The sequence below is a fragment of the Oreochromis aureus genome, linkage group 17 (assembly GCF_013358895.1).
Source record: "Oreochromis aureus strain Israel breed Guangdong linkage group 17, ZZ_aureus, whole genome shotgun sequence".
Taxonomy (NCBI): domain Eukaryota; kingdom Metazoa; phylum Chordata; class Actinopteri; order Cichliformes; family Cichlidae; genus Oreochromis; species Oreochromis aureus.
In genome coordinates this window covers 3,543,834-3,562,164 of record NC_052958.1, presented here as the reverse complement: position 1 = coordinate 3,562,164, position 18,331 = coordinate 3,543,834, and the positions used below count along the sequence as shown (strand labels likewise).

The 18,331-nt window shown below is 41.1% G+C and overlaps 2 protein-coding genes across 5 annotated transcripts in view; both read left to right on the top strand.

Annotated features, from left to right (window-relative positions):
* LOC116323188 (protein mono-ADP-ribosyltransferase PARP12-like) overlaps nucleotides 1-18,331 on the top strand; it is a 95,140-nt gene that overhangs the window by 39,008 nt on the left and 37,801 nt on the right. The window lies entirely within an intron of this gene.
* The window catches only part of LOC116323183 (protein mono-ADP-ribosyltransferase PARP12-like), a 46,871-nt gene that overhangs the window by 6,525 nt on the left and 22,015 nt on the right, over nucleotides 1-18,331 (top strand). For 2 of the 4 annotated variants that reach the window (XM_039600958.1, XM_039600957.1), the window contains exons 3-7: nucleotides 6,258-6,852; nucleotides 6,942-6,992; nucleotides 7,073-7,199; nucleotides 7,625-7,790; nucleotides 8,608-8,651. In XM_039600958.1, coding sequence (XP_039456892.1) covers nucleotides 6,258-6,852; nucleotides 6,942-6,992; nucleotides 7,073-7,199; nucleotides 7,625-7,790; nucleotides 8,608-8,651 — 983 coding nt within the window. Of the gene's footprint in view, nucleotides 1-4,275; nucleotides 4,986-6,257; nucleotides 6,853-6,941; nucleotides 6,993-7,072; nucleotides 7,200-7,624; nucleotides 7,791-8,607; nucleotides 8,729-8,829; nucleotides 8,927-13,208; nucleotides 13,285-13,755; nucleotides 13,887-16,614; nucleotides 16,767-16,961; nucleotides 17,904-18,331 lie in introns of those variants that run through there. The other 2 variants (XM_039600956.1, XM_039600955.1) reach the window with 2 other exon arrangements.

Genomic DNA, 18,331 nt, shown 5'->3' with positions numbered 1-18,331 from the left:
GATATTTGAAATTTACACAGCTACATTCTCGCCTGAAAACATCTTAAAAGTTTATTTTGTGACCCAGAAAAAGTAATAAGTTTTTCAGCGGCGCTCCTCCGCCATTGCCGCGCTTACAAAGCACGCACAGGCTCCGACAACCGTGGCCGACAAATGCGATCCTCCTTTTCCCCAGACTACCCTTTCTGGGTCACAAAATAACCTTTACGATATTTTCAGGCGACAATGTAGCTATGTAATGCTCAAATATCTACTTAATTTATCAAAATATCACATATTTGCAAAAGTGCTTCCAGGTTTTCGGAGAGCTCTGTTATCCACCCTCACACCTACCCCACCCCTAACGGCTGCACCTCCGAAGAATTTTGTCTGGGCTCTTATCTCACTTATTTATTTCAAACAATCAACAGAAAATTTCACCACATAGTTTTATGTAAGGTTTTTAAGGCTGTGGTGTTAATTTTTAAGTAACATGAGCCCAGCGGCAGCAGCAACGCTAGGCTAACACTAACTAGCTAGCAAGATTTTAAACCTGGTGCTAAACTAAGAGAAGCCACAAATCAGTTTGAATAAGAGTAAACATTTACTCACCAAGTCAGTGTATCAGGTAAAGATCCACAGCAATGACAACAATATCTTGAGCTGACGCTTCTCCAGGTTTGCTCAACATATTCCATAAAAAATGCACCGTGAACATGCGGACTGATCTGAGAGGGAGGAGGACGGTAGTCACGTGGCATTTTCAAAACACATCTTTCATCCTTCCGCTCTGAGAAGCAAAACTTCCAGCTTACTTAGTTTTTCTAAGTTAAGACAACTCAAATAAATGGAGTTTATCAGCGTTTTTGCATAAAAAGTACTGGTAACTTATTTAAATTGAGTTCTAATAACAAATTGATAAAAATTGAGTTCAGCCTATTTAATATTTTTAATTAAACACAATATTACATTTTACAGTGTAAGTCCTGCCAGAGAAACTAACTAAACCCTAAGAAAGAAACAAAACAAACAAATGACAATAACTTTCCCTCGCTTCCAGGAGAAAACAGTTCAAAAGAAAAGGCGGCTCACCTCTTCAGCTTCAGCCTATGCACGCATAAGCACTAAATCCATACACACAATTGGCGGCTCTCACAGAGCACGCTTACACATATACAAAGTAACCCAAAATTTGGGAACCAGGGCCAGGTCTGCTGTCAAAACTGCTCACTCTCGCACTCGCTCGCTTCTCTCTCTCTCCCGGCAACTGTCAGAGCAGCTTTTTGAACCCCGTCACGTGCTCCATGGTCCAATCAGCAGCTCAATGCTCTTCATTAGGGGAAGGACCTGCAGAGAGTCCTAAGACACAGTAAAAAGACACACAAACAGCAGCTCACAGACTTCTTATAGCCACAGGCCGTAACACCCCCCTTCCCAAAATCAAAGCATCTCCTTTGTAGATGTTTTGACAGTTATAAGTAAAGGAAACTTCGCAACAATGCATCCGCTAATACATTCTCTGTACTCTTTTTGTGGCGAATTTCCAGATTGAAATCTTGCACCAAGAGAGACCATCTCATAAGTCTTTGGTTCGAGTTCTGCATTCGCATTAGGAACACCAGGGGACTGTGGTCGGTATAAACGATCACAGGCGATGGGCTGGACCCGACATACACCTCAAAATGCTGTAACGCGAACAGCAGGGAAAGGGCCTCTTTTTCAATCGTGCTGTACCTTTGCTGATGGAAAATGAATTTCTTTGAGAAATAACCGATTGGGTGATCCACACCTTGTTGATCTTTCTGTAACAATATGGCACCTGCTCTGTTGGAACTGGCATCTACCTCTAATTTGAAAGGATGCGCAAAATCAGGGGCAGCCAGCACTGGCGCACTGCAAAAGAGAGTTTTAACAGCCTGGAACGCACTCTGACACGCAGAGGACCACACAAAAGGTTTTAACACACTAGTGAGGCTAGTGAGGGGTGCGACCACTTCCGCGAAATTTCGACAGAAACCCCGGTAGTAGCCCACCATGCCGAGAAAACGGCGGAGCTCACGCTTAGTACAGGCAGGGAAATCTAGTATGGCCTGGATTTTTTTGCCAAAATAGGGCACACTTGTCCCTGACCCACCTGTTTCCCTAGATACGTCACAGCGGCTTTGCCAAAATCACACTTGGCGAGATTGAGGGTGAGGCCCTTTCCAAGCGATGGAACACATCAGTGAGCGTTTCCATATGCTCTGACCAGGTGTCTGAATAGACGACAATATCATCTAAATACACTTCACAATTGCGAACCCGTCCCAGCACAATATTCATAAGGCGTTGGAATGTGGCGGGGGCGTTGCGGAACTCGAAAGGCATGACAGTGTACTGAAGAAAATGGTCAGGAGTAACAAAAGCAGAGATGTCTGCCGCACGTGATGTTAGAGGAACTTGCCAATAACCCTTCAACAAGTCCAGCTTAGTAACAAACTTCGCAGAACCGACCCTATCGACACAATCTTCCATTCTGGGAAGAGGATAGGAGTCAGGTTTGGTCACGCTGTTCACCTTCTGAAAATCCGTACTAAACAGCGGGGTTTTATCCGCTTTAGGTACTAGGAGACACGGTCAGAGAAAAGAGTAGGATGATTCTCAATCAACCGACACACGTCATTTTGAACAGCATCATCTAAATCCTTTAAATGTCACCTTAGATCACTTAGGATTTCAGAGTTTCTAAGTCGTGCGCAGCTCTCAGCACAACCGAAAACCAAATCATCACTTACCGGGTCATACCGGGTTTTGGAAACTGGCACCCCCACAGTCGCAACTGTTGACACACCACTAGCAAAGTAAGGCTTCATCATATTGATATGACACACATGACACTTTTTCCTTCGCTCTGGGGTGCAGTAGCGGTTTTAGATACGGGCGACACGGGCGGTTGCCCGGGGCGGCATCGTGGTGGGGGGCGGCATCACGGGCATCGGCAAAAAAAAAAAAACAATGTCAGACTCATGCTGCCCCGACATCAGCCAGGGCATATTGGGAATGTCGTAGGCACCGATCGGTTTTCTATCGCCCATTTGCTGGGAGTAAGGGCGCCCTCCGTTTGCGAGGTGCGCCTGCTGCTTGCGGCACAGGGAGGAGAGGGCGGGCGGCGGGGATTCTCTGGCTGGCTGGAGCAGCATCTAATAACCAACTCGCAAAATAAAACAAAATAAAACAAACCAACAAACACGAAAACACCAGACATCATGATACAGACTTATAATTTGCACCGATGCTTTTTCAAAATTCTATACACGAAAAGTGAGTGCGAGAGCCCTCGGTGCGCCTGCTTGCTGCTGAAGTCAAAGTAAACTTTATTGTCATCTCCGCTATATACAGTCCAGTATATAGAGAGAGACGAGACGACGAGGCTCCAATTACAGCAGTGCAAGTAAACAAACAATAAATATCAGAAGAGAAAAAAATAAATAAACACACTTTAGGACTCGGGGTAAAGGGATCAATAACAATTTAAAATTTACAGTTTGATGATTTAAAGTCTCACACACAACCTGTTGAAAGGGAGGGGCGGCTGCTTCCAAATAGAGCACATTTCCTTCAAAATGTTGTAAATCCAAGTCCATTATGTTGTCATGATTTGAATCCTGGGTTGTGTGAAATCCCAGAAATACACCCTAGACAAAGCGAATCTGTGAACTAAGGTGCAGGTCTATTAGGTTATGTTGTGGTGATCCTCGGGTTGGGGGATGGGTGTTCATACTGGAGTGCAAAATTAAAACCAATGGAAGATGGACAAGAAAAGTTCAAAGCTATCAGGTGATCAGTTTAGAAAAAATAGAAAAGAAGAGAAGGAGAAACGAGCAAAAGATACAGGTAAGCAGATGTGTCATTGGATAATGGCAGGTCATCCTGAAACAATCAGAATCAGAAAACTTTATTAATCCCTAAGGAAATAATGTGGGTTACAGTTGCTCCAAGAAGAAATGGTAAAAATAGTAACAGTAACAGACTAAACTCCAAACAATACATTATAATATTAATTAGTCATTGTCAATTGTTGATTTGTTCTGTTCTCATTGTATGACACATTATAGCCGTTTGCATACTATGCATACTCTCTCTCTCCTTATGTGTGTGTGTGTGTACAACAGTTTTATGTTAATGTACAATCCTTAATATGTTTTGTGTGTGTGTGTGTGTGTGTGTATGTGGGGGGGGCGCCAGAGGAGTGTTCGCCCAGGGCGCCAAACAGGCTAGGACCGCCACTGCTGGGGTGTCTATGACATAATCCGTGTCACTCAATTTCGCCCGCACTGTATATGGACCACTGAATTTTGCCTGGAGAGAAGAACCAGGGACCAGTAGAAGTGTTAACTTTGTCACCAACCTCAAATTTCCTTTGCACAGCTTTCTTATCAAACTTCCTTTTCATCTTTCCCTGCGCTGCGACAAGAGCATTGCGTGCGATTGCAAATGCTTTACGCAAACACTCTCTAAAAGAACTCACGTAATCCAACACATTTTCCTTAGGAGCATCTGTGTCGGACAGAAAATTCTCCTTGAGTAGTCGCAACGGGCCACACACTGTGTGACCGAACACCAGCTCAGCAGGGCTAAATCCTAGCGACTCCTGCACGCTTTCCCTCACCGCTAAAAGAAGCAGCGGCAACTCCTCATCTCATTCCTTTCCAGACTCAAGGCAAAATTTCCGCATCATAGATTTCAATGTCTGGTGAAAACGCTCGAGTGCACCTTGCGACTCCGGATGATATGCACTAGACTTACGATTTCAGCAACCCAAAAGTAGAAAAGAAGTTCACCAACGCCTTTTAACTTTAAGGGTGCGCAACGGAATTGCTTCAGGAAAACATGTAGCGACGCACATCAAAGTCAGAAGATACTGGTGTCCCGATTCTGTTTTAGGAAGTGGACCAACACAGTCGATGAGTATGTGCTCAAAAGGTTCCCCTAAAACTGGAATAAGGTGTAATGGAGCGGGTGGAATGGTATGTAGATACTTGAAAGTGTGTGTGAGTATGTACATAGACGTGGGTGTGGGTGTATATATAAATGCACTGTGTATCTCCAAGTGGAAAACTTACATTTTAGTAACTTCACATAGCCTTGGGTGAATCCCCCCCCCCTTCCATTTTTTTTAAATTTAGTTGTTTACTTTTCTTTTTTCCTTTTTTCCCTTGTTGTGTCTGTGTAAATGTTAATGTTCCTGTTCCTAAAAATAAATAAAAATGAAGTTGGAAGAAAATAAAAATAAAGAAGTTGGACATCACGATGGACATCACCAGTTTGTGGACTGGTGCCAGCTGAACTACCTCCAGATCAATGCCAGTAAAACCAAGGAGCTGGTGGTAGACTTCCGCAGGCACAAACATCCTCCACTGCAACCACTGAACATCCAAGGTATGGACATTGAGGCTGTGGACAGCTACAGGTACCTTGGTGTTCATCTGAACAACAAACTGGACTGGACTCATAACTCAGACGCCCTCTACAGGAAAGGGCAGAGCAGGCTGTACCTGCTGCGGAGACTCAGGTCGTTTGGAGTGGAGGGCCCACTCCTGAAGACCTTCTATGACTCTGTGGTGGCCTCAGCCATCTTTTATGGTGTGGTCTGCTGGGGTGGCAGCATCTCCGCCGGGGACAGGAAGAGACTGAACAGGCTGATCCGAAGGGCCAGCTCTGTTCTAGGATGCCCTCTGGACCCAGTGGAGGTGGTGAGTGACAGGAGAATGGCGGCTAAGCTGTCATCCCTGTTGGACAACATCTCCCACCCCATGCATGAGACTGTGACAGCACTGAGCAGCTCCTTCAGTGGGAGACTACGGCACCCACGGTGTGGGACGGAGAGATTTCGCAGGTCTTTCCTCCCCACTGCTGTCAGACTCTACAACAAAGACTTTAACTGATCAAACACACACATCCACAAATGTGCAATAATCTTTTCTGGCATCGTTGTATTTTTACTCAGTTGTATATAGCATTTGTATTCTATTTTTATCTCATTGTATATTTTATTCTATTTTATTCTACTGTATATAGTATTTTATTTTATTCTATTCTGTACAGTTGTGTACTGTATTTATTCTTATTTTATTTTATTCTAATTTTTGCTTCATAACTTTTGCACTGTCCACTTCCTGCTGTGACAAAACAAATTTCCCACGTGTGGGACTAATAAAGGTTATCTTATCTTATCTTATCTTCATCTTTTATATACAGTCTACTATTGTAACCCCCTTTCCCCCCCCTTTCTCCATCAGATATGCTACGACTACAACAATGGTGTTGGGCTGTTCGGCAGGTGTCAGGATGGTGATGGTTGCAGGAGGCTCCACATCTGTGAGAACTACATCAGCCGTGAATGCAGCTGCTGGAAGAACCACGATTTTACTGCTCCACAGCCATTCAAAGCTTTGCAAGCTAGAGGCGTACCTGACACACTCTTTCAGTCCTTGAAGGCTGCTTATTCAAATAAACAGGCTTTGAGGCTGGCTGGAGTCAGTGACCATGGCCAACAAAGTCAGAGAGGCAGAGGGAGAGGTGGCCATCAGCTCAGCAGGGGCTTTAGGGGAAACAGAGGAAACCACAGCAGCCGCCAAGATCTGCATCGAGCCCGTTCACTTAGTGACATTGCTGCAAACATTGATGGTTTTGACCTGTACTCCAGCAATGGACTGAATGAAAGCGACGATGAAAACTCTCCCACCAGTGACATCATTGTGGCCGCTACCAGGAACAGGGGCAACCATCAGCGTTTTCATAATGCTCGTTCCTTAAGTGACATTCACGCTGCTGTCAGTGATGTAGCTGCTAAAGGCGGAGAATGCCAGAACAATAGACAGAGGCCTGCCAGAGGTAAACAACAGCTGAAAACACTTCTGTGGGGAGATGAACTAAAACTGCTGTCTGAATGAAGCCTGTGAAATATTTCCTGTTTCTTTCAGATAAAACAGAGATCTGCATGTACTTCATTAAAAGTCACTGCAAACATGATGGTGAGAAAGTCATGGTTATTAAGTGTTTGAGGTTTTAATGTAGTTCTTTCTTGACTTTGATCATCTGTCTTTCTTCTTAGATCGATGTTTTAAAGCTCATGACAAGATGCCGTACCGATGGCAGGTCCAAGAGGGACACCAGTGGACTGATTTGCCCGATAATGAGACAATTGAGAGAGACTACTGTGACCCCAGTAACTCATACAGGTACTTACATTTATTCTTCAACTCAGACATCTCCGGGGGGTTTTTAAGATCTAGTGGAACTACTAAGAGTTTCCACTTTTTTCAAATATGCATTGATAAAATAACAGATGCTCCTTTTAAACTAAAATCAAGCTCAGTGTATGTGATAGTAATTTTTTATGAGGGTAAAAAGTTTTAGGAAAGTTTTGATTTTAGGAGACGCTGGTTCTGTACGATGTCAGTGCAAGATAATGTTATTAAAATGGTCATTTCAGGCACGCTGTGTTTGTTTCACGTACCACATTATTCCACAGTCACCAAAATTATTATAGTGAAATTTAGTTTAAATCACCACTAAATACTGAACAAAGAATCAGAAAAATCATCAAAGTTTTCACATAACTGAACATCTTCATGTTAATACTTTCTTGATTGGTTTTTTGCAGTAGCACCAGCCCAGCCGTGCACTTTGACACGATGACCTGTGGACAGAACAAAGTACGTCGACTCTCGACAGAAAACTCGGTGATTGAGCCGACCTTCATCCACACCACCGAGTGGCTTTGGTACTGGCAGGATGAGTTTGGGAGGTGGAACATGTTTGCATCCGCTGTGAGTAACGACAGAGTCTTGGCAGAAATTTGGACAGATCGCTAAGACATTAAGGCACGACTTTAACAGTCCACTGTGTATCCACATTTAAAAAATCTAACTAATTGTGAGTCTGATTTAATAGTTTTATTGAAAAACACAGACAAACTATTTCTAATGTGAAAAATTCCTCCTAGTTTGAGCCTGCAGTGATTTGTTTCCCCTACAGAAGAACTCTACTATGCATTTCAGTGCTTTTTCAGTTTGTGTTTCATGTTGTTGTTCTATCCTCCAACAATATCATCCTAATCTTCTCATCAGCAGTGATTCCATTACACTCAAGGAGAAATTTTAAATGATTAAAAAAAATCTGAAAAAAACAGTTACAGCCAGGGATCATATTTGGCTGCTAGATAGCAAAAGTCGCTTCCAAAAACTAGCTTGTAGTACATGGATTGTCACTTCTCTGGTGTGGAAGGAGCCTGAGCTAGTACCTAGGTTTCAATGTTATTTGAATGTGCAAAAAAAACATACCAAAACCCATTTTTGTACCAGGCTGTAAACATATTCAGTTCTGCTGTAAATTTGCTTTCTAAGCTAACCTTACGTGGCAAAGTGGCCGTTTAAGGGTAAGGCTGTTTTTTGGTTCTTCAGTGTTTACTTAATTTTTGACTCTTAATGCAGCCAGGTCTCCTTCAAGACAAAGTATGGCTCTAAAAGAATTATAATGATGCTGATTTACGATTAGCTCAGGTACTATAATCTTATCAACTGTTCTTTATTAATATCCCAATGCAGGTCTGAGGTCAAAAACTCGCTTACTTTTCTTGCTTTGCAGACTAGTGGACATAAAGCAGCAGACATCAACAGCACAAAGCTGGAGGAGAAGTTTCTGGCCAATGATAAAGACGTGTTGGAGTTCACTGCTGGCTCACACTCATATTCACTCAGTTTCCAGGGTAAATAAAGAATGTGGAAACTGTTTGCTGACTTCAGAAATGTTAACATGTACAATTGACTTTATAATTATTGTGTAAGTTTAAACTTTTTTACCCATCAGACATGATGCAGACAAACAAGCACTATGGCACCAAAAGGCTTGTGTGCAGACGGCCACGGTTTGTCTCTGCTGCAGATGTCCTAACAAAGAGAGTCAGGTACATCATCACAAAAACAGCCGTACCACAAAGTTTTTAGACACCTTTACCGTTTTTTCTAAATCATGAGATCTTTGAATGCTGAGAAATGTTGGCAAAATATGTTGAAAAACTCAAAAACTGGTGTTGATAAATTTTAGAAGCTCCTTTTGCAGTAGTACAGCCTTGAGTCTTCCTGACATCTCTACAGGCTCCACACTCGTGAATTTGTTTTTTCCTGGTCTTTATGGCAGATCCTATGAAGCTTTGTCAAAATGCATTGAAGACAACTGTCATTTTCACGGCACCATTATTTTGTACCAGGCTGTAAACATTATCCATTCTGCTGTTAAAGTGGGCCAACTTTTTAAGCTAACTTCAAGTGGCCATTTAAGGAATTGCAGTTGTTTTTTTGAAGACAAAACATGACTCTAAATGACTTCTGATGTTGATGATTTACTCCTGGATATGTAAATAAGTAGCTAGCCATATCAGGAATGGGTCATATTAGCTTTTTAGTCAACAAAGATTTCACAAAACATGATGTCCACAGGTTTCTTAGAGACACTGTTGAGCTTCTGGTCTCTTCCCTCAACAAGACTCAAAGACTCTAGGAACAATCCTGATTGTTCTTAAATTCTTCTGTTTCACATTTATCAGCTGTGTTCATTTGATCTGATCAACCCCAACAGCTATAGTTTCTACAAAGAGTTGCTAAGACTTCATGACTTGTTTTTTACTGGCTATAGTTTGAATTACAGGGATATTATATGCACAGCTCTGTGCCTTTTTTCAATCATGTTCAGTCCGGTTACCCATTTGATCTAAATCCCAAGAATTAAAAGCAAAAAAATTATATACAATTTCCCTCATTGTATATATTCTATTACTTATTCTATCCCCTGTTGAATTTGTAAGTTTGCTCATTAAAAAAATTTTATGATTTTATTTTAATAGGAAGAGTCAAAAAAATCAACCAGATATTTAGAAAAAAACACATTGCATAAAAGTTACAAATAGATTTATATGTCACTGAGTGAAATAAGGATTTGCTCTTCAACCAAAAATGTCTTAATACTTGGTGAAGAACCCTTTGTTGGCAAACACAACAGTAAGTCACCAGCTTTGCACACATCTCAGTAAGGATTTTGGCCCATTCCTCTTTACAGAAACTTTCTAAATCCTTTAGATTTCATGGCTGCTGCATAGCAACTTGCAGTGTCAGCTGCCTCCACAGATTTTCTATAGCCTCCTTTATTGCCTTGATAGTATCTTTTTGGTTGTTTTCATGCTGGAAAATTCATCCTTTACTCGACTTCTGTGTTCTGGCCTAAGGGAAGAAGGTTCTCGTCCAAGATTTTACATTACATGACACCGTTCATTGGCCCCTCGATGTGGTGAAGTCTTCCTGTACCCTTAGCAGACAAATAGCCCTGAATCATAAAGTGTCCACCTCTGTGATCCACTGTGGGGATGGTGTTCTTTGGGTCATACTTAGCATTTGTCTTCCTCCAAACCTGCCAGGGAGTTGAGGCCAAGTTTCATCTGACCGCAGCACTTTCGCCCAAGCCTTGTTTGAATCATTTAAATGTTCAATGGCAAATTTAAGGTAATCCTTAAGAATAACCATTCTTGAGTCTCTCTGGCCTCTTGAGCAGAGGGACCTTGTAGGTGTCAGTCACCAACAGCACCACTGATAGCACACAACACGTAATGTGTTACCAGTGGTGTCCTTCATGACTGTGGTCCCAACTGCCTTCAGTTTATTAAGCACCTCCCTTGTAGTTTTGGGCTTTGCGGCCCATTCGAGCACGGTGCCGGTCTACAGTCTTGTACCTCATGTGCTTTAACAGCTATTTGCCCATAGTTTGTGGAGAGGCTGGAATGCAAAAAATGGACAGATGTGCTTTATATTGGATTTCGATTAACTTATATTGGACCAAATTAAGATAATGGTCCCCTCAAGGTGCTTTATACACATAAAGAGTTGAGATCAAAAGTAGCCATAACTGTCTGATTCTGTGGGAGGCAGAAATTTGGCTTGCTTGTATGGGATAAAACTGTTAGGATGCCTGGGTCGTTGACCCAGAGTTTTGAGTTTATTATATTATTTATCATTTCTAGTCTTTGGTTTCTTTGTTAAGTTCTGTCTTATGGTTTATGTCTCTGTGTTCTCTAGTTGCTGTCTCCCTTTCCAGTCAGTCTGTGTCTGTAGTTCAGTCTGTGTTATGTTTCCTGTTTTACTTTGAAAGTCAGTGTCTCATGTAAATGCGTCTGGTTTTGCTTCCTTTGTCTCGTTAGGCCTGATTTGCCCCAGCTGTGTTTCCCTCCTGTTACCCATTCCCTGATTGCTCCCTCTGTGTATTTAAGCCCTGTGTTTCTCTGTGTCCGTGTCGTGATCTACCCTTATCTTGCTGTGTGTTCTGTTAGTCTTCTGGTAGTGATGGGTAGATGGGGCCTCGTGAAGCGTTTCAGCACTTTCCCCAAACTGTATCGACACTGTGTCGACACAGTTTTGCTGTTTTGCTCCATACTGACACCTGCTGGACCTTAAATATCATTGCAGGCAACTTACTTGAGACTCACAACAGACACTGATTCAATGACCTAGTCATACTTGTACACTGTAAGGTATTGTACTTTCCATGGAATCATTTTATATCTTTTATATTGCAAATATTGTAGACATCTTTAAAATATATTGTGAATGACATTAAGTGAAAATTAAAATGAAAGTATTGTGAATGTAATATTACCCATTTGACTCAGTTTATTATAAATTTCTATTCAGAAAAATAGGTTTATCCAATGTTTTTGCATTCAGTCTATTGCGTTTTTTTTTTTTGACACCATTTCCCCAGCTTTGGAAAACTCACAGGCACAGATGAAGCTGGGGTACACAAAAGCTGTAAAGCCAGGTGGAAAAGGTTCTGATAAGATGTCTTCCTATTCCCCCAGTACGTTAAAGGATCCTCTGATCTTGGAATGTTTCTCTCCGACACTCTCCACAATACTAAGGGGTTGGCAGTCCTTTATAATAAAATTCAGGACTGCCTGGTCCAGAGCAGTCTTCCTAGATGCTTGATTTGAAAATAATAAAACACATATTAATAAAAAAAATGATGATAAAGCTGTTCAGTGTCTATATAGGCCTACCAGTGTTCATTCTCAGTGAGTTTGTCTCCTCATTTTCATGTTTGGCTCTGTAATGCCTAAACACGGAGGAGGTGCTTTTGTTTGTGTAAGAAAGCAGAACAGATGCGACATTTGACCTGCATAAAATGAAATAAAAATTTACACTTCAAGTCACATTGCTGTTTTTCCTATTCTGATAGATTACACTGAAACAAAGACAGACAAACTATTACCTTATTTGCAGTTAAAAGATCAAAATGATCCCACACAGCAGAAACATTTCTTTTTCTTTCAGCTCCATTTTATTATAGAGAGATGTGTATTATTTTTTTTTAATCTTTGCGAGAGTAATTTTGTGGGTTTTTGGTGGCGACTCATTCCGTTGGCAGATGCGGATGCGGTACCTTTTAAACACAGTTTGGTGCGTTGGCAATGAGCGATACAGCAGCTGTATCGATCACGTGACTTTTTCTTAAAGCCACGCACGCACCGATACAGGCATCGCTAGGTGAGCTTGATACATGCGTCGGTGCGTCAGTGTTGCTGGACCCATCACTATCTTCTGGTGTAAGTTTATTTTGATATATCCAGTTTGTTGCCTTTTGAGTTCAGCATTAAAGCTGTTTTGAGTTCACGTTTTGCCATCGAGTGTCTGCGCTTTGGGTCCTCCTACTACCACTCCTGCCTGCACACAGCCTTCACATAGCAAAAACCCTTATTTCACTCAATGACATGCAAATCAAAGAACTCGGTAATGTGGGGTTTTGTTTCTGAATTTGTGGTTGATCTCTCCATCAAAAATGAGAGACTATATTTTAATTTCTTTGTAAAGTAAGCAAAAACCTACAAATTCAGCAGGATATCAAACAGTTATTTCCCCCGTCTGTGTGGAGCCTCAGCAATGTGTCAGAATTCTTTAGTTTTGGTTTTTTGTTTCGTTAGTTTGTTTTTCAAGGAATTTGCAAGAAATTAAAAAAATATGACGTTTTTCATTGTCGCTTATAACGGAAAAATATTTTATTCATTTAAAATCAAAACTTAAAAAGTTTGAATAAAGAAAAGTAGTCTGCATACCGCAGTGATCGTTAATTACATTTATCTGATGTGTGTTTTCAACCTTTAAAAACAATGTCATAGTTAAAGTCATTCTAACTCTTCCTCTCTGCAGAAGGCCTTTGGTTCAAACTTCCACTCCAATACCAGAAACCTGGGACAAGACACAGATCTCTCAAACAGGATACTCGGTACTGTAAAAAAATATAACTATTTCTTTACTGCTATAGGCCACACTCTTAAATGCAGATGGTTTTCTAAATGTATTTTATTTTGATAATATTTTTAAAAAGAAGTAACCAAGTAAATTCACTGAGAAAAAGAAATGAAGAAAAGATGAGAATGGTAGAGCTGAAGATGCTAAGATTTTCACTAGAAGTGACCAGGATGGGCCAGGATAAGAAATGAGTTTATTAGAAGGACAGTTCATGTTGGATCCTTCAGCAGTTCATAGAGACCAACCAAAGAGTTTGAAGCATAAATGAAAATAAATTCAAATATTTCACACTATCTGCTGAAAAACCTGCTTTACAGGTTTTCATATCACCTTAAAAGATTTTGTGTGTTAGCGTTGTGACACATGTTATTTGTCTCCACTAAAATTCTAATTTTCCTTTATAATTATGACTGAAAATGTTTAATGTTCCTGTTTTTTCTAATAGCGAATCTCACTCCAGCCCAGCTCGGAAGAATTTAGAGAGGTTGTAGCTCTTTTCTCTGAAACCATGAAAGGCTGTGACATCATCAACATTGAGAGGATTCAGAACAAAGCTCTTTGGGAAGCCTTTCAGCTGTACGTATTTCATTTAATGTGCATCCAGTAATTAAATGTGTTTGGCTTGTGTTGTAAAAATGCTTCTTGGAATAAATCTCAATCTGGAAAGCCTGTTCATTTTCCCTTAATTGGTGCCACGTTTGTAAGGAAAATGCAGTTGCAGGTTGAGCAGCAGAGTTGAGTATGTGGGTTGACATTCTATTCTTCAACCGGCATTTGTCGCATGTCCCTTCTGTTCTGTCCTCTCCACTCCTAAATTCTGTAAGTAGTCTTTGGGGGTGAGCGTTGACATCTTGGAGGATAGAGCGGAGCTCCACCCCATCACACTGCCAAACACAAATGTTAATCTTCCCTGTTTGATAAGAATTTTTTTTAAAAACTTTTAAGGTCGTGTTGCTTAAGTTCATCGAGTTTGGTGGACACTTGTTTATGCAGAGCTCTCTTAAGGTCCCACTGCACATTTCATTCATGAATGAGTAATAATAATAATAATAAATTTTATTTATAAGCGCCTTTCAAGTCACCCAAGGACACTTTACAATAGGAAGACACATAGTAAAACAATAAAAATAAGAACAATAAAACAAAGCACAAGATAAAATTAACAAACAGTGGATTCACAGTGAATATGCAGATTTGAACAGATGAATTTTGAGTTGGGATTTAAACTGGGGGAGAGAACCAATGTTTCTTATTTCTGGGGGTAGGCAGTTCCACAGCCTGGGAGCAGAGCAGCTGAAAGCTCTGCTTCCCATGGTGGTGAGGCGGAAGGAAGGTACAGCAAGCTGGATAGAAGAGGAAGATCGAAGTGAACGGGCAGAACAGGTAGTGGTTAACAGGTCAGAAAGGTAAGGAGGAGCGAGCTTATGAATGGCCTTGAAGGTGAGCAGAAGAAGTTTGAATATTATCCGGGATTTCACAGGGAGCCAGTGAAGTTCCTGAAGAACAGGGTGATGTGCTGGTAGGAGGGGGTTCTGGTGATAATGCGAGCAGCAGAGTTCTGAACCAGTTGAAGCTTATGGAGGGATTTTTGGGGGAGACCATGCAGAAGAGAGTTGCAATAGTCAATACGGGATGTAACAAGACTGTGGACAAGAATGGACGTAGACTGGGTGGAAAGAGAAGGAAGTAATCTGTTAATATTGCGTAGATGGAAGTAGGCAGAACGGGTGAGATTGATGTGAGATTTGTAGGAAAGTGAACTGTCTAGGATAACACCGAGGCTCTTAACCTGAGGAGAAGGGAAAACTGTGGAGTTATCGATGGTGAGTGAGAAATGGTTCGCCTTCAAAAGGTTGGATTTGGTGCCAATAAGGAGGATCTCAGTTTTATCCTCATTGAGTCTGGGCCATTCATTGGGCATCATATTGATTTGTTTCTTTTTCAGCCATTCTGTTGTATATTTGCGGTTGTGCTTGAGGTCATTGTCCTGATGCATGACCAAAAGTTTTGCTGTCAGACAAAATGCGTCCCATGAACAAATTGTAATTTATGGTTGACTTCATGACTGCAAGGTAGATTTTCAGAACCAGAAGCTTTATCTGTCTAAGATCAACATATATATTTTCTGACTTTTTTCTGCTTTGTCCAGTGTAAGTAGCATTTTAGTATACCACCCCAAAAAGTTAAATGGACTCATTCTTATATAGCGCTTTTCTACTCTCCTGGAGTACTCAAAGCGCTGTATACAACATGCCTAATTCACCCATTTATACATGCACTTCTAAACTCAAGTGCAAACTAACAACATTCACACACTGATGAAAAGCCAGATTCTGTTCATCTGGACGTTTTCAGTGGGAGAAACATTTCGTCACTCATCCAAGTGATTTCTTCAGTCTCAGCTGACTGCAGGTTTCCAACCTTATAAATAGTACATTTACACAATGACTGAAACTAGCACCAATGAATGAACAACGAGCTGTGAGGTCAGCTCCTTGATCATTAATATGCAAATTGTCATGCTCATTGCTGTCATGCTCTGGGGGACCTGTAGATGTCTGGGGCCTGGATCTCCTCATGCCTGCTTCATGTCCTGGGGGGCAGGGCTATGGCTCCCCAAACCTACTATTGGACACTCACATGGACAAACCTTATGAATAGAAGCGTGCTCACACACACAGGTGTACACACAGGTACTCACAGACACACACACTATCTTGGCTGGCTGCTGCCTGTAAACATATCGTGCATGACTAGTCCTGTATGCTGCTCAGTAACGTTCTATATGTATTATTTACTGTTACTTATGCTTATGTTGGTTGTTACTGTGGTTTCCCTACTGTTGTCTTTTGGTTTGTTTGTTTTCTTCAGCAGGTTTTCAGTGTCTTTCTCTATCCCTCTGTTTCCCCTTTCCTTCTCCTTCTGTTAACTCTCTTCCCGACTTCTCTTTTCTTCTTCTTTCTCTTTCTCATCCCCCAGGTTCTGTCCGTTCTGATTGTAATAACTTAGTAACTTACTAAGTAATATAAAAAAATAAAATAAACTATGACACTCAAGTGGACCAGTATAGCAAAAGCCGTAATGGTCCACTTGAGAAAATAACTCTGAGCATTTTTCGTGGCCTTCAGGCAATAATTCTGATATTGACAGTGCCGGACAGGACAGATAAAAATAAATAAATAAAAAGACATTTAGCATTCAGTCTTATCCTGTTTCCCACTTGTGGCTGCAGACACTGTTGCCTCAGATCTACATAGATTGACTTTACCCCTTTGAGTTAATTCTTTCTGTCTCCTACTTGAAGGCAGAAGAATCAGATGAAGAGCAAAAACAAAGGAGGAAATGTGACAGAAGAAAAGCTTTTTCATGGCACTGACTCCAAATTTGTAGACACCATCTGTCACCACAACTTTGACTGGAGAATCTGCGGAACTCATGGAACGGCTTATGGCAAAGGTGATTGGAAGAAATGTTGAATAAAGTTATTGATTATTAAGCATATGATTTCAAAATGCATCCATTTAAAACACAGAAACTTAAAACATTTTCATTTCAGTCTTGCGGATGATTTTTGTGACACTATGGGTCCCTGCTGTCTTTCCCCACAAATGCATTTTTTTCACAGTCATTTTTTTTGGTGTGTAAACACAGGTAGTTACTTTGCCCGTGATGCCAGATACTCCCACCACTACACCGGTGACACTGACGTCAGAGCCATGTTCATCTCACGGGTGCTGGTGGGAGACTTCACCAAAGGGTCCTCTGATTATCGCCGACCTCCTTCCAAGGATGGAGGGGGCATCAACTTCTATGACAGCTGTGTGAATGATGTAATGAACCCCTCCATATTTGTGGTGTTTGAGAAGCAGCAGATCTACCCCGAGTACCTGATACAGTACAAGACCACAAACATGTTTATTGATGGCACAGTACCAAAGCGAGCATCAGGGTCAAGCCTAGCAGTAGCACAGCAATCTGTGGTGGTACCAAGACAAGTGGCAGTAGGGGAACCACTGGTATTACCCACAGCAGCAGTAGTACAGAGACCAGCGGTAGTACACAAACTAAATACCATCTTAAGTCAAACCACTTCGCGGCACCTTCTCAGCTCAGCTTCTTCCATGTACTCAACCAGTGGAACAGTCAACAGACCCACACCACCAACTCCATTTTCCACACTATCCTCAAGGGAATTGTTAGACTTTTCTGAAAATGTTAATTACAAGGAATATGTAGCTGAGTTAGTAAAAAAATTTTCCAGAAGTGGTACCTGAAAATGTGAGTTATGATTTGTGAACAGTGCTCCAGAAAAAGAGTTGGTAGCACCAGCTTCCCAGTTAGATTCTATTAAAGTATCTTAGGTTTAATTTGAATGATGAAGAAACTTTGACAGACATGCTGAATATGTACATTAGAGGTGGTGCAGGTTTCTAAAGAAAGCTTCAGAAATGTTAAATGATTCTTTCTCTTTCCATTTTCAAATTTCTCGTTTGTTTTTTCTCTTTGTTGTTTTGATGCTCAAACCTTTCCTCCTAAATCACATGTACTGTAAAATTATTTAAGATGAATTTCTAAAAATTGACAGCATTTCCACTCATTATGTATGTTTCTATGTTCAAATTAAACTTTGAAATAACTTTTATACAGAATAATACAGAAATGGCAGCACAACGCTAATATCTCATAAGCATGCTGAGTGCTAGACGAAAGAAGAAACCAATACTAACTTCCTCATAATTATCTCAGGAAGTTAGTGGTTATCATATTAGCGCATCCTACTGTATAAAGACACTGTCAGATTAGACCATTACAGCCACAAATTCTCCCAATATCTTGGCCGAGACACATGACGGACTGTGTGTTGATAGCTTTGCTGTTTAGACAGCCTTTGTGATGTCAACAGGAAGCTGGGACCAACTTCTGGGAGCACAGATAGAAACAAAGTGCTGCGGTGTGTGTGATACTCACTTCTCTGTGTTTGGAGAAACATGTAAAAAAGAGAAAAAGAAAGAAAACAATAA